The sequence below is a fragment of the Zerene cesonia genome, chromosome Z (genome assembly GCF_012273895.1).
Source record: "Zerene cesonia ecotype Mississippi chromosome Z, Zerene_cesonia_1.1, whole genome shotgun sequence".
Lineage (NCBI taxonomy): Eukaryota > Metazoa > Arthropoda > Insecta > Lepidoptera > Pieridae > Zerene > Zerene cesonia.
Genome location: NC_052122.1, coordinates 9103101 through 9117399, shown reverse-complemented (window position 1 = coordinate 9117399; position 14299 = coordinate 9103101). Strand labels below are relative to the sequence as shown.

General features: G+C 32.4%; 1 protein-coding gene across 1 annotated transcript; it reads right to left on the bottom strand.

Annotated features, from left to right (window-relative positions):
* Window positions 1-3010: 3010 nt before the first annotated feature.
* Window positions 3011-11576, bottom strand: LOC119835587 (tryptophan 5-hydroxylase 1). The gene is made up of 10 exons (XM_038360501.1): window positions 11288-11576; window positions 10196-10349; window positions 9270-9435; window positions 8795-8845; window positions 7393-7510; window positions 5285-5448; window positions 5032-5158; window positions 4647-4879; window positions 4138-4354; window positions 3011-3139 (listed from the first exon to the last, which is right to left on the bottom strand). Exons 1-10 carry the CDS (start codon window positions 11552-11554, stop codon window positions 3050-3052), a joined length of 1587 nt encoding a protein of 528 aa, XP_038216429.1. The 5' UTR covers window positions 11555-11576; the 3' UTR covers window positions 3011-3049.
* Window positions 11577-14299: the final 2723 nt, after the last annotated feature.

Below are 14299 nucleotides of genomic sequence, written 5' to 3'. Positions count from 1 at the left end.
TGACATCAGCTGTTAGAAGTATAAGTTCAAGACCTCTCTTTATACAAATAGCAACTATCTCAAAGCACTACGTCATTGCTTAAGAGTTTTATAAATAGCCTAAGCGGCTAAGCCATTATATTCTTTACGCGCTCATTCTATCAAACATTTAACGTATCAAAATCAAACTAACAAAAGATTATTTTAAAATAATGTTGGCGGTCGGTTTAGATAACAAATCTTACACAGGTGCATATCTAAAGTATTTTAGTATTGTCTAGCTCAGTATATTTTAAAATATTTGGCTAAATTCCATAAGCATGTACGTATAACAAATGCGACCTTATTCTATATTTCGCTGCCAACTTACTGATATCCGACGAAAGTAAATGAATGACAGGAGGTATTAAAAATTGGTGTTCTTATCGTGTTTCTACATAAAAATATATTATCTACTATGTTCATATACGCTGCTCGGGGCTCTGGTCAAAATCCACCACGATGGCCAAGTGCGGAATGGTAGATGTCGTCGTTTGATTCATGGACTTACCGGTTTTCTCACGAATTTTTCCTTCACCGTTTCGAGTAGTTGATAAGCAGATGGTCCTGGTCTCAAACCCCCAACTTATCGATTTAATTCCGAGATCTTCATCACTGAACCACTCGGTCCATACTCATAGCACAGCAAATGAGACTTTTGAATTAGGATAAAAACGTAAAAATTGTGAATGATAAAGCGATATACCTATACAAGGGAACTTATATCGATCCATGGAGACATAACAAAAGAAATATTTAAAACTTTCTTTCAAAATCTAAAGCTATGTTTGTAAATATGTTGTGTACGCTAAGTATCAACATGACAATATACATGATTTCATACGACAGTTAAATAAACCGAACTAAGAACGAAATACCCTTAAATCACAGAAAGGCGACGTAAGTTGACATGTTTTTAAATGGGATGGAATGACATACATTTTGAGGTGTAAGAAGACTACTTTCTCACCTACATAATAAATTTTTTGTGTACATTTTGCGTTACGGCATTTTATAATTTTTTTTTTCGTGAAGTGAAGTGAAGTCCTATGGAAAAGTTGTCATAACTAAAAAGAAATGTTTGTCTATGCCTATGCCTATGAATAAAATAGATATGTTTTTTAAATCGGCGGGTATTTTGTTCAACAGCGTTTCACAAAAATGCTACGAAATAACATGTACAGGAACAGGCCTCCAGGTGGTTCTGATTTATTATATATATAATATATATAATATAATATAAATTTACTTCTTATCAAATTACAAGATTTTTCTTAATTATAGACATTTACAATAAATGTGATAAGTGGCACCCGTTCTAGGCTGAGTTCAAAGAACTCGCCTGTGTGGACAGGCACCAACTTCTTTCCTTACTACAGTTATATTAGTATGCCTTTAATTAAAATACATCATAATATTTATAATTTTCTTGATATGATATAGACAAGAAGTAAAATAGATATTAATGAAATAAAATAAATAAAATAAAAACCTGAGTGTGTGTGAATGATTGTGTGGAAGGTGTGTGTGTATATGTGTATGTGTGGATGCTAGTGAGTGTGTGTGTTGATTGGTGTGCATCAGGAAGTGTTAGTAGTAAGTTTATGAATAGTAAGACTATGTTTATAGTTTAATTTTCAACAAGTTTTCAGTGGTATCATATGAAAATTCTTGCAGCCATTTACTGACGGTTGTTATTGGATTACTAGTTAATTAATGTACATTTATAGAATTTCTAAAAAGTGCTAACTAATTATGGCTATTTGAAACATTTATACTAAATCTCATGCACTATTTGTCATTTAAACTGATAGATAAGCTGATTACATTTATGTCACACACAAAAAAGGAAAAATTCAACACAAAACAAGTTCAAAATGTTTTAAACGCATTACACCCGTTTATAAGCAAAACAATATACACGATTTCAATGTAAATGTTAATTTCAATTACGTATGCGTTATTCAGGCTGCCTTGAACAATACCCAATTTAAAAGTTTTAGCTTCTACCTGTATATTTTATAATATTCCGTAAAGTCTTTCTTCTTCCTTTGTAACGCATAAAACGTACACGAAATTTGCTAAGTCGATTAAAAAAATTCTTTTAAAGTTTAGGCAGAGGATAACATTTGAGAAGGACATTTTGACATTCAATAACATTAAAATGCGGTGTTTGCTTCATTTCAAAATACAATTCATTGACTCCATAAGCTGTTATTTTTCTTTGGAAATTAATTCGTTTGTTACATAAATACTTTAATTTTTTAGAACTATTATTAAGACAACAAATTTCCTAAATAATAGGGTAGGTTACAATCTATGACAGTAGATGCAGGAGCTTTGTTGTTTTATCTTTACATTCCATATATATACTGTATTTCAGAAATTAGGATATTTTGAGTGTCTCAAAAGTTCTTATTATCGATTAAATATCGAAAAAATATAATCTGACTCATAATGAATAACATAAGAAGTTCAAATAAAAAATCAATAGCTTCATGATCTATTTATTGTCTCTTAAGTCTAAACATACATTTTTTTCATAGTCATTTTGATTAGCTCTACTAAAACAGCTTTAAAATCTAAGTATGTTCTTAACATATTAGAGATATATTAATATTTGGCTATATATCTATACGAATAAATATAAAGAAATATAAGTATTTAATATAAAATACTTTAAATATTATAAATTGATATCTTCATTATTATATTATTTGGAATAGAATATAATTTTATTAAAATGTATTTATAAAAACAAGGCTAACAATTCTCTGAGAAAGGGGGACTAGGGTCGTACAATATAACTTATCAATGGACTAGAAATATTAAATACATTTAATTTCCAAATGACTGTCAACTATTCAATAAGTTCATACGGTATATTTCAAGCATTTATAACGATAAACTCTGAAGCCTATGTTGCTTTAATTCTATAAATATAAATCCTCTTTCAGATAATTTTATATGACACTTTTATAGTAGTTCAAGAGCCGTTAGTGATAATCCCGATTTCAAATGCAATATAGATTTACTTAGAGTTTTCTGGTCGAGGTGATTGACCCCTCTCAGAATTAGGTGAGCTTCCTCCAGATGCACTTTGGGGACTTCTATCAGATACCTAGAAAAATGTCATTTGTTAAGTACTTATTGTCTAACATCCTTCCTTATTCCTATCCTTCTTTCTTACTCCTTTTTTCAGTTATGAACCTTATTCTAATTGTATTATTGATTATTTTCGAAATTAATGTTTTATGTGTAATATAATGTATATTACTTTAATATGGAAAACATTATAAATAGTATAAATTGCTCAGGAAATGTGTTAAAAGATAAGACGGAAAATAACTTATTTTATATCATCATCATCATCAGCCCATATATTATGTTCCCACTGCTGGGGCACAGGCCTCTTAAGAGGGTTTAGACCATAATCCACCACGATGGCCAAGTGCAGGTTGATAAATGTCGAATTTTTTATTCTCAAACATGCCGATTTCCTCATGATGTTTTCCTTCACTGTTTCGAGCAGTGGTGATGTTATTCACGTGTGCAGATAATTTGAAAAATCTATATATTTCCCACGCACTCGCCTGGTCTCGAACCCCAACTCAGTCAAGTCCGGGGTCCTCCCCACTGAGCCACCACTGATATAACTTCCTATATATATAGGCATATATATAGGAAGTTATATCAGTATCCTATATGTCTAGGTATGTCTTTCCAAATAATTACTATTCACATTTTCTTTTGTAATGCTCTAACAAAGCGTCGTTCTCGCATTAATGACGCCATTATCAAATTAAGAACCTGACTATATAGTTAAGCTTCATGCTTCTTATAACTCATTTCTTATGATAACGATATAAGATTGTTTTTGTATATAAGATTATTTATTATTTTAGTTATTGTAAGTATATAAGATCGTTTTCAATGACGTCAGTATTACCTATATATTTAATAATACTTATAAAATATCTTAGCCGAAATGTACAAGTGTCTATCGATATCACAATACCGTTGCAGTCAAAATAGTCCTCAGAACACTTCTACATGCCTAACGTAGAAGATGTATCAGTAAAATAGATGTTCAGTGTCAATTCTAGTCAGAAATAGTACCTGCAAGCCAGTGTGAAGCATATTCGCGATAGTCTCAACATCCAACGTCGAATCCTGGGCCGATATTTTCTTTATAGCAGACGATACGATGCAGATGTCGCCTCTCAGTTCACTGACTAGAGCGGTTATCTTCTGCGCGTTGCTCAACACCTCCACGCTTTGAGTGTACGGGTTATAGCGGACACCGAAAGGACGCTGAATGCTCTCCGCGAATGCCCTGTTGATTTATTATTTGGAAATAAAAAGTCAACCATAGCTGGTTCTTTAACCACAACATTCACTACATTAGACGTAGTACATGTAGACGAATGCATTGCAATGCATTTGTGTGCCAGTTTGTACAGGATTTACGACTGTATCTTATCATCATTATTATTTTATTCAGACGTAAAAGGGTGTTATGTATTTTATCAAAACAGAATTTATGTTCCAGTACGTATTGTAATATTGTCCCAGTAATATTGTATTAACAGATAATTATTCAAGTAAATAAGTCAGTCTTATAATACCTCATCTTTTCTTTAGCCTCTTCAAAAGAGTCAGTGTAATAGTAAGCGTTTTGATACGCCGTGATGATGCATTCTTCGTTAACCGTGACTTCTGGGTCAAACCTCTTGATCTTATCGGGAGTGGATATCGCATGTTTCAGCTCTGCTACAGAAGAAAGTAGACCAGCACCATATACTCTGAATGTACCGTCGGCTTGACGGCAAAGACCAAATTCCACGGTGAAGAAGTAAAGCTAAAAATTTCAAAATGCATGAAGATTTGGTACTTTCATTGATTACAAAAGCAAGGAATAAATACTTTAATACGAAAAAAATATATCTTGGTTTATCTATAACTATGTGTACATGAGGTCTCAAATGCATTATTAATTAACAAATATTTTACTGTAGCTAATTTGTCGATATCTTCGTCAGAAGCGCCGAGTGATGCCAGACCTAGTTCTTGAGAGAACTGGGCGAAACTAGGATTCGCAAGAAGCGGCATGTGGCCTAGCAGCTCGTGACAGCAATCGCTGTAAAAGAGTATTATAATTAATGTGTAGTTATCTTCAAATCAAATTGAATATTTAAATACAGTCACAATTTTCGAAGCTATATATGTAAATATAAGTAAATGTTAATATTAATTTCAAACTTACGGTTCTGGCGTATAAAAGGGATCCGAAGAATGCCTTATGTATTGCGTGCAATGGAACACGCGGAACGCTAACCCAGAAAGGAAATCTCTGGGAGATAAATATCCAGCGACAGGGCGCAACTGAAACCCTGTCTTGCGCTTCAAAAACGCACTCACGTCTTCCAGCTGAACAGAGTAATTCATTTATATATCAATTTTAAACTTTATGCTAGAACACATTGTATCTGAATCGAATTACAGAAATTTCGAGATCCATTTATTTTAAAACATTTGCACCAGTTATCTGGTGACAATGTACGATGTGTGTGTTCTTATTATTGTGTATGTAATTTAAAATGTATGTAATTATGACTCATCTGAATTAAATAACGTTTTCTTCACTGAAATAAAAAATATAAGGAAATTCATGCATCTGTACAAACTGCACAGAACCAACAATCAAGATTATCTAATATATAAAATTCTCGTGTCACAGTTTTCGTTGCCATACTCCTCCGAAACGGCTTGACCCATTTTGATGAATTTTTTTGTGCTTATCCGGTATCTATGAGAATCGGACAACATCTATTTTTCATACCCCTAAATGATAAGAGTAAGGCAGAACAGCGTTTGCCGGGTGCAGCTAGTATATGTATAATAAAGATTATAAATGTACAAAAACTTAAATGCGTACATCTTAATCTATTGTCAAAGGTAAACAAAAACAAACAGCCTCAAGCTATAACCTGATCTTGGAGCTTTTCACCGAAACCTTGAATCTGTGTAATTAATTCTGCGAGCAAGAGAAAGTGCTCTAGACTGAATAAGACACTGTAAAACAAACTGTATGTCTAACTAATAAAGTCGTTATTGTTTTTGCACTATGTATATGCGCTGATAATATTAAAAACATTTTATACTTATCTAGGTCATGTTTGGTGTTTTCCCAACAAGTATATTATGTTGAAAGTTTGCTCGATATAAAGTCATTTGTAGTTTGGAATGAGTATAACTTTTATCTGTAGGAATGAGATGTATACATTTTTCAATAGCATTTGTACAATTATAAAAATGTTTATATACATTCTTCATCAAAATATGTCGCAGACAGCTTTTGTATTTGAACACAATAATAGAATGGTTTATAAAACGACTTTAAAAAGGAGGAGGGTAACAGTTCGACTTTTTTGTGTTTGTGACGTCACAACTTTATACACGATGAGTTTTTAATGATAATTTATAATTTATTTATTTATTTTCTCATCACAAATGCGTATCTGTACAATATATTGTTAAATCTATTGCTTATAACTAATATTTGTGAGAGACTGGTGCCCGAGATAAGTATAAAATACTTGTGTTACGGGTCACCATCGTTCGCATGCGCAATGATTTTTTTTTTCATTGAAAGCTATTCCTTCCATATGATCTCATTTAAATTTGGTCTAATTCTAACATTTTGAAGGCTGTTTGTTTTTTTGTTCGGTATTATTTACAATACAGTACCTAATTATGATGAGTTTTGCCTTCCTACTACCTGCATTTATGATGCAAAACATGTGCCAAGATGAAAATTATTCCCTCTTGACTATGAGAGTATCACAATAAATCATTCAAGCTATTTATTACAAGCAGACACATCGGCCAATAATTATATTATGTTCTATAAACAATTTCCTCTATATTTGCATTTCGAGAATAGTTGGATAGACAAACGAAAAGAAATACTATCTACGACTAATTTATCTCACCATAACCGAAATATTAGAATTAAATATGATACTCATAGTTGATTAAGCATAAAGCATTTTATTTAATAACAAAACCATTATACATTTTATTAGATTATATTTTTTTTATTATCATATCTAACTAAATTTATTTTACTTTTTCAGTTCATATTGCAATACCTAATTTCAGCCACGGATGAAACTGCTAATTCTACACGAGTGTACATAAGCATTCTTTCAGACATTAAATAGAAATTAATCGCCAGATTAAAAAACTATCTGAAATAGAAACTAAGTATAAAACCAATAACTCTCAACAGAATACAATGTAATCCATCGATTAAATCGACCACATCAAATACATACTCTTTAACATACAGAAAATAACAACCAAACACACCTGAGGTAGATTGTCCTCTCTATAGCCACAGTATTTGACAAGCTGAGGCCAGTTCTGCAAGTATTCCTCACACGCATGCTTTTGATACAGCTTGTGCAGCTCACGAAACACAATACCCCTGTTGATTGAAGGATATTTTAAGGCATGGGAGCGATACATCGAATTACGATGCTGTAGATATCCTTATTGGACCTATAGAGACATTTTATCATAATTTCCTTAGATCCTATTATACCGTAAAGTTGCGATCGAAGAATACTTCTCATTATAAAGTTCTCCTTGATTGACCGCATCTTTGTTTCAGTGATTTAAGCGTAAAATCTAAAAGTGTTTAAGCACTAGGGTACATACTAATAAAACAAAGCTGTATTTAATTGTTTTTGCACTTGTTCTCATAGAAAATTGAATAATTACGTTTGTTAATGAATCATACTGCAGAAACAATACTAGAAAGAGAAAGAATCCACTTTTCTTTTTACTTTGCTATCCTTTCTAGCTAACATCCTCATGCTTTGCGTATGCACATGAATATGATCATTTAATAACGTGTTGCCTTTTTGTATCTAAAATTACTTTCTTATTTAAAGTTACCGTTTATGTTTCGCCATCATTTTTGTTAATTAAACCATATTGTGAATATTTTTGCCCTACATACTATTATGTTATGTATTAGTTTATTAGGAACTAAATAGCAGTTATACCCACAAATACAAATTGACAAAGAGAATATCATAAATCTTACGATAGAGATATAAACTGTTAAGAGGATATAATATAAGATAGAAAACCGTTAAGAGGATATATAATAATGAATATCTTGATGTATCACTCGAAGACACTTCAAAGCTGTTAAACATCAATCGAAAACTGAGCCAAAGCACAAGTTCTAAAATAAGCACCTAACACAGTTTAAACTCCAAGTTGCAAACTCGTCGGAGTAAGTTCTTGCTCCACATCCTTCGAGCTTAAATTAATCTCGGTGTAATTGACACAACAATATAATGTTTAAAAGTTTTTAGTTTCAATAGCGTTGACGGCAAAGCTTTTTGTCGACTTTCCTCTGTTGAAACTGTTTTGCGAACTGGTGGTAAATGTTAAATTGTGTATTTTGATAGTTCTAAAACGCTTCTGGAGGATAATATATTATACTAATATAAAGCATAAGCTTACATGAGTTGGGTGTAAAATGTTTTTTATTTATTGGTTAACAAACGATATTAATTCAGAAACTTGTACAAAAAAAGCTTTTTTAATATTACAATAGGTCAATGGAAGTTGATTTAACATAAAATAAAAATTGAGATGGAAGGGTTTCTATGAATATTAAATGAAATTTGGAAATATTAGGAATGTTTTAATTTTTTTAAAGAGTTCCCTGTGTTCCCTGTTCAATTTAACTTACCAAGTTTTGATTTCCACTTCAGTGTATTGTACACGAGGTATCGGATGTCCACTTGAAAAAAAAACATCGTTTTGAAATAAGCGATTATAATTTACAGTTAAATGCAAAATATAATGCCAATTGTTTGGAGATGACGCTATATGGAGATGAGCTATTTTAATACCAGTTAGATAATATTTTACGTCCAAGTGAGATATAGCATATATCAAGTTTTTTTATACATGGGCGTATCCATATTCCATAGTAAGTGGCGCTTGACTTTTTGTATGTCTAAAGAAAATTGGTCTCTGTATTCAGCAAGCTTTATTTATATTCAATTTAAACGCTCAATTAAAGTAAACTCAAGAAAATTTTGATAAAAAATTAAGTGCATATTCCATTATTGTCAAATTTGATTAAAGATAAACATTTCAGAGCTTAACGTAATGCTTACTCATTATTCATTAACGCAAACTGTTTGAGAGACTTCACTTACTATTTATAGTTGTTTGCTATAGCAGCAAATTGTTCACGACGCTTTCTATAAACGGGGTCTTTGAATCCTGGATGATCAGCGTCTAGCTCAGAACCGTACATTAGAACATTCTGAGCCCGGTCCAGATCAGATATCTTACGAGGGAACCACGGCATTTCACCGAAATCTGCGAAAAAGTTGCCTATATAACTAACGTTTTTTTGTTCGTAATTAACGTAGGACACCTTGTGAGAAATCAATTTTTTTTTATGTCATAGCGGGCAACTGAGCTGGTGGTTCGCCGGATGGTAAGCGATCACCACAGCCCATAAACATTCGCTAAAGTTGGTACCTCTGCAAAAGCGCTGCCCGCTTTTATGGGGTAAGGGAAAAGGAAAGGATTAACGACTGGAAAGAAGGAATGGACTAGGATGGGGGAGGAAAAGGAAACGGGCCTCCGGCTCCCCCACTCATCGGACGAAACACAGTGGCATGCCACTATTTCACGCCGGTTTTCTGTGAGGGTGTGGTACTTCCCCGGTGCGAGCTGACCCAATTCGTGCGCAAGCGTGCTCGACTCCCACATACGAAAATACCACCACTAACTAAATAATACCACCACTAGCTTCTTCCTTAGTTTTTCGTTATCACGGGACAGTTGTCCAAATACAGCTTTTTATCAGTGGTTTTTTGCCATGTTTGATGAAAATCGGCCAAACACGGCGGCCACCAGATAATGTTGGTATAACTATTCCCAACTCCCTCAATATGGTGTGTCTATATTATTATAATAGTTACTTATATTTTAATATGAAAGGGGATGACTCGCAAAATATCAAACTACTATAAAACACTGCCCAATTTTAAATTCAATATGACCATAATCATTATGTTTTTCCTTTTAATAATTAATTCTATATAAAGCTTTTCCCAAAAGAAATTCATACCAAAACTAGCAGCAGCCGACAATGGCGTTGGTGGTGGGAACTCATCCCCAGTATTTGTGGCAACCAGCTCGAAATCTTGAACTTCCCGTTTTAGCATTCTTTTCAACTGCTCCATTAGCCTTGGATCACACTCCACGTCAACCAGAATGTCAGACTAAGATCAGAGATATAATATAAAGGGATTGTATTGTGACGGAGGATAATCAAATTAACATTTCGCACTTTGACCGGAATGAAATGAGTTGCTATCTCATTCTTTTATCATGATTGTTTGAACTATTGAAAAGTATAAGATATTTGCAAATTGTATCGCACAAATTACGTTTATTTTCAGATAAGGAGAAAATTAATTACGTGTTGAAAACAAGATTATGTGAAAAAACATTCAACTACCCACAAAAAATATGAACTTTATGAAATAAAAGTTGATCCTTTACACAGGCATTTTACAAGACTTACAGTAAACGGCGTGGCATTACATTATTAAAAAATGGGTAAATAAAATCCACATTCATTAAATTGGTAAAACACATTAAGTTTATGAAACGATTTAACTTTACACTTATATACGCTTTGCGCTTGTATCTTAAGAGGGCGTTAAATATTTTCGCCATTGTTTTAAGTCGAATAAAGAAAAGTTTTACAGTACTCTTTTATAAAATATTTTCCTCTGTCGGTATTTAAATAATGGAAGCATATTTTGCTCAACAAATTACAATGAAATCGCCGAATATCGGTCGCTCTTGTTAGTACATTAAATAGTTGCTTATATCACGAGAATGTGATCAGAGAACATTTGTATTTCTTCTGTTTGGCAATATTTTACGGTTTTAATAATAACAATATTTGCCTTTCAGAACAAAATTAAATCAAGATTTTAAATAAAAAAATTCAAATAATATTCGCTGTCTTAATGCTTTTTTTTTAAATTTGCCAGTATTATTAATAGAACCATGAAGGTTGACCATTGAAATAATTGGTTCTAAAAAAGCAAACAGCACAGATTATTGTCTATTCAAAGAGTGTGTGTATAGACGATAACTGGATAAAATCGCAGACAGCATAGCATTATTAGGTACATCATGAACTTACAGCGGACATTTCGGTTGCAGATTTCCTCGATTCAATATGAAGTACATTGATTCCAAGGTCTTGGAATACCGTCAGCACCCGCACCAGGCCACCAACTTGATTCTTAATAGTGAACATTACGGAAATTCTCTCGCCCTCTTGCTGGTCGTGGGTTTGCGGCCGCATCTCCCCAAGCTTCGGATGATGGGGCGCTTCCTTTTTGACTTCCCAATCCGAGCCATTTCTATACAACCACAAGCCAAGTAGACCTTTGCCCGATCCACTCATTTTAAATCAAAGGAGGATGATTTAAATTACTGGACACTACTGAGCTGTTTTGGTGGGGCCTTAAGAGGTTTGATAGGTAAGGGTGACTGTGATATACTGCGGCGTGTCTTGTCCTGTGCGCTCTTTATAAAGAGATGAGGCGCGGGAGCTGAACAGGAGGGTGGGTATATTTGATTGGCTGAATCAAGTGTTCACTGTAACTTGGAAAATCTTTTCACACCGTTAAGTCACGGACACACTTCGCTTGTTATTTTTCGGAGATATTTACAAATTTCTGGAACGTGTACAATCTTAAGGTTTGGTTTTTTGATTTCCATGATTGTTTCACGACACGTGATTTCTAAAATGTTTAATAATCATGTATGATTTATGTCGTTAATTTAAATATAGATATCTAGAAAATACTAGTTATTACATTTAGTTTGTTGAATGTTGATTATTCATAGTTCGTCTATTAGTCTGTTATCACATAGCGTTTGATTGAATATAAATATAGCCCAAAAAATTATAAAGTAAGAACGAAACCATACAACTTTAATTGTACACGTAAAACACCACCTTACATTCTAATGCTCTATAGCAACTTAAAACGCCTGTTGGATTATTAAAATAAACATTGATATTCATATTTTTGCTAAGAATTTTATTTCAGGCATCATAAATTTTTTACTAAAAGTTGTCTAGTATGTTCTAGGGCTATTAACACACACAGATGCAACCACCCCCTTTCGGACTAGTCTCCGATAACGGTGGGCTTGCTGTATTTATTACCATTGTTTAGCGGAAAGAGGATTCGCTGTCATTCATTATCAAATAGCCCTGCGTATACCTACCTACGTGCTGATACATTATTTGTTCCTTGAACTACATTATAATATAAATGATATTGTTGTATTTTAAGGATACTTTTTATTATTTCATTGTAACATAATGAAGACTTTTATTAAAATATAACATATCATCTATCACCATCACCTATTAATTTAAAAATATTCGAAGCATTTTGTGTAGTTGTGGTCTCAATATAGCAAATAGATTGATATATAAATAGAATAATTAGTTGCATATTTTTATAAACCTTTAAAGCATTACCCATATTTAATATACATACATATGTATATAACCAAAAATGAAAAAAAAAAAATCGCATTATGTACTTAAAATTTTATTTTACATGCAATCAATTTAAATCGTTCACAACATAAAAATGACAAATCTCTTTCATTGTCATCTCTGCCAAACATTTAAATATAGAATGCAATATTTTCCATAAAATATTAACGATCGTTTTATTTGCAGAGCTGTTTTATGCATCAAAGTGAAAGTCCTCTAACAATTTTAACCGAAGAGTTCAGACAACCCACATGTAACGTATGACTATGATAATCCTTTCATGTCATCCACAGATAATACTGGTTTCAGTTACAGTTCGTTAGCGTTGATTGCTGAAACATGTAATTTGTATGGTCCATATTTTATTTTACAAACACAATGTTAATCTTTGTAAACGTAGTAGGAATCGTGATGAAATTGTTGTATAGCTATCATGCTTTATGTTTTTTTTATATTTTCCTATTGCTGCATTTCTCAAATTACATGCTATTGTATAAAATATGTCTTATGTGTGTTATCGAGGGATAAGTACTTGGTGATCAAAAGAAGTTATCTATTTTTCTTGTTTAGTCCATACTGAAGTATGTTCTTAAAATATAAGAGTAAACTATTAATTTTGATAATGGTCCGTATAATACTTTGACCAAAAATTAACAATTAACTTTTACCCATTCGTAGAATGGAAATTCCACATATAGCACAAGCGAAGCCTTGAGCGAAGAGCTTGTCAATTTCGTTGTAATGTGTCTTGAATAAATATTTACGGTAGAAATTAAGTAAGGAGGTATACAACACTACCTAATTCAGTATGATGTATTAAATATGACAAAGTTATAGATATATTATTATATATTCAGCATTCCCACATAATAATATATTAGATATCGGGTACATCCCGCGCTTAATTACGCAAGTTCCGATTATAAAAGGCACATACAGTTCCTATAATCTCCTAATGTACAAATGGGAAATAAGTTAAATTTTTTTTTCAAAACATTTGTTCTTGTTATAAATGTTTCAATAATTTCAGATTCAGTTACGATACCAAATAATTATTATGAGTTTAGTCAATACTTATTTTATTCTGCAGCCCATGGCTTATATTCCTAATGAAATGAAACAATCATTAGTTACGATAATCTCAAGAAAATGAGATATAGGAAAATACAGTACTGTATATCAAAATACTCGAGTTATCTCCTATGCCTACACTTTCAAACCCACGTCATACAATGTTTGTCACAAAGCAATGATTATATCGGAGTATTATAACAATATCCTTCGGGGAAAAAGTGATAACTAATTGTATACAGAAATAGAAACACGATAAAACATTTCATTCGCAGAGCGGAGCTTTTAATTTGATTCCCTAAGAGACGTAGCGTTTATTCGATTTCTAGTTATTCAGAGCTTGTTAGATCTGATTTCTTTAATCATCGCTTATTGTGATTTCAATATTCATGGAAATATATATTTTGGTAATCGAAATTTATATTTAATATAAATTGTTTTCAATATCTCATCGTTATTTTATTCGCTACACTTCTTGGTAATTTCATGACCTCGATAGTCGCAAACAAAATTAATTTACATCTAGCTTTCCGCCCATGATTTCCCTCGCGTAGATCACAG

Bases quoted from the DNA above. Each gene is read 5' to 3' on its own strand.
- LOC119835587 (XM_038360501.1), bottom strand. From the start codon at position 11,554: ATGAGTGGATCGGGCAAAGGTCTACTTGGCTTGTGGTTGTATAGAAAT. The intron at 5,159-5,284 runs GTAAGTTTGAAA...ACTCTTTTACAG, and splicing joins CCCTTTTATACGCCAGAACC to CGATTGCTGTCACGAGCTGC. The intron at 4,880-5,031 runs GTAAAATATTTG...TGAAATTTTTAG, and splicing joins ATATCGACAAATTAGCTACA to CTTTACTTCTTCACCGTGGA.